Consider the following 2,472-nt stretch of genomic DNA (forward strand, 5'->3'; position numbering starts at 1 on the left):
GGGCGTGGCACCAGACCTGGATGCCCATATTCCTCTTAGATGCCTTGTGAAATTCAAAGGCCTTCAATTCTGCTTTTATTTGCATATTGTTCCCAATTTTCAATTACTTGATTGGGGACAACAGACCACCTGACCAGTTGTCCTGCAATATTTTTGACAGACACCACGGGGATCCATTGTGCCTACAGTAAATATTATCTACTGGAGCTGATCCCCAATATTAGTACGAGAGTTTGTTAGGCCCCAGCCTGGTTTGGGAGCCGATTGTTATGAGGTCAACTTTGACTGATGTATTTGGGGTATTCATTCCATTGCTCAAAGTGCAATTGAATCAAAATTATCACAATACATCAGGTATTTGAATCAAAATTATCTTTCTAAGGTGGGCAAGCGCTTGTCAGATGATTGGTACTATCCAGGGCAACATTGTCAAGATACATTTTGTCGGTAAATGACCACATCTGCCATTCCTTCTTCCATTTTCCGTCGGTTACTTGTCTCACATCAATTGTGAGAATGATTTTGGTTCATACACACGCATCTTTTTCCTTCACATCAAACATAAGTAAAACATGGGTCTCCTTTTTTTCATAGCAGGAGATAGTGGGTTGAGGTCCAAATCACCTTCCTTATCTGCATTTTCTCTATAGAGCATATGAGAAAATTTGATAAGTTCCTCTGAATTATCTAATATACTTTCCTAGTCAAGTGCATGACAAAACAAAAATGAAAAATTGCAAAAATTTAGTATTGGCTTTAGCCATGTGACAAAGGAGTGAGATGATGTTTGGGTAGTTCTGTATGTGCACCATACCAAAGGAAAAGGTTGTTTCCCAGAAAGAGACTGACTTCCATGCAGGCTTCAAAAATTACTAATGAATTTGCATGAAACTGTTAACAAACAAGTCACAAATAAACAGTTGGAACAGGCTGATTAATTTGCAGTAAAAGATAGAATGAAAGAACAAGAAGAAAAGAAAAAGTAGGACAGGAAAGTGGTAGCCTCTTCCTTGCAACTCACCCTCAAAATCATAATGGATTTCCAACAAGGAGAAAGAAGAGACACAAAGGGCGTCTGGACCCCCACATTTCTATAAAAAGGACCTAAGAAAATTTCTCAAAAATAGATTCATATGTGGGAACTGCCATCACCATTGGAGCAATGGCTTCAATTAGGAAGAGGAATGATGTGAGTACTTGATGAATATCTCACTTTAGAACTAAGCAATCCCAACAGGGGACCATTAAATTCCATGCTGCAGGAATTTAAGTGCCCTTGCTTTAGGCATCTTTCCCTTTTCTCTTCAATTTTTATTTTCAGGCGTGCACCCACATGCAATTTTGTATACACAAACAGAGAAAAAAGAAACTGTATTGACTTATAATACAAGGAATAAGCCTTTAATAAAAAGAGTAAACTATCCAAAATGACGCGGAAATGCATCAGCTTACACATTTAAAACTGCAAATTGGTTGAAAATTGTACATAATTGAACCCTTAAACTAAACAAACTGAGAAGGATTCTTCACAATATTTTAGCCTTTTCTTAGTGGTGGTTAGTGAACACAAGATGTTTAATCAGTGTTTTAAACACTGATGGTACGGCAAGGAGTGGCCAGGGCATGAAGTTTCATCTCTTTGATGGCTGGGTCTTCTAATAACAGCACCTTGTCCTTGTCTCTGACCCCAACCATGTGCAAGTACTCACTGTCTTCTCTCTCCTTCCCTTTGAACAGTAGCCTCTGTTCTCTTGGTTCCAAGCCAATCACCAATGACAATATCATCTTTAATTCTCCTGAAAAATTCAGAGAAAGGAAACTCAGTAAATCCCCAAACAGCTTACAATTTTTGACAATTTTTTTTTAATAAATTCATGGTTTTTCAAATGATGGTGATGACCAGAGATGAGGGGACTAACCAAAAGTTGAAGTTGATTCAATGGAAATCTCATGCCACTTTGAAACAATTGAGACTCTCACAGTGATCATCCCCTCTCCTACACTTTCTGCACTCTCTCTTTTTTGAACAAGCATGCCACCGGGTCTGAGTTCCCACTTGATTTCTCCTTTTTCTTGTCCTTTGACACCATTGCCCCCACCACTTCCAAGCTTAGAATTGCCTCTGCAGAACCGCTTTGATCTGAGCTTGATCATGGTGATGATCCTCTTCCTCTGAAGCTAGCTCTCAAATTTCAGAACACTGAGGGAGAGGGTGGTATGGGGTTGGCTGGTTATATAATACCAGTGAGCATGCATTAGGACAAAAGAAGATAACCATAAAATAAAACAAAAATGGAAGGAGTTATGATAGTTAAGGGGCTAATAGAATCATGACACATGGAGTACAAGATGGTGGAGAGTTTCTTCTGCTGATTTTATGGGGGGCTATTGCACATGGGGGTGGGGACTTGGCTACACGCTTGCTTGATTGGCGGACCAAACACAATCACATCAACTGGTCGGCTGCCTTAT

General features: G+C 39.5%; 1 protein-coding gene across 1 annotated transcript; it reads right to left on the minus strand.

The window, feature by feature from the left end:
* Window positions 1-1,356: 1,356 nt before the first annotated feature.
* LOC117930949 (BAG family molecular chaperone regulator 1) lies at window positions 1,357-2,229 on the minus strand. The gene is made up of 2 exons (XM_034851764.1): window positions 1,920-2,229; window positions 1,357-1,796 (listed from the first exon to the last, which is right to left on the minus strand). Exons 1-2 carry the CDS (start codon window positions 2,152-2,154, stop codon window positions 1,588-1,590), a joined length of 444 nt encoding a protein of 147 aa, XP_034707655.1. The 5' UTR covers window positions 2,155-2,229; the 3' UTR covers window positions 1,357-1,587.
* Window positions 2,230-2,472: the final 243 nt, after the last annotated feature.

This window comes from Vitis riparia, chromosome 14, assembly GCF_004353265.1.
Source record: "Vitis riparia cultivar Riparia Gloire de Montpellier isolate 1030 chromosome 14, EGFV_Vit.rip_1.0, whole genome shotgun sequence".
NCBI classification, from domain to species: Eukaryota; Viridiplantae; Streptophyta; class Magnoliopsida; order Vitales; family Vitaceae; genus Vitis; species Vitis riparia.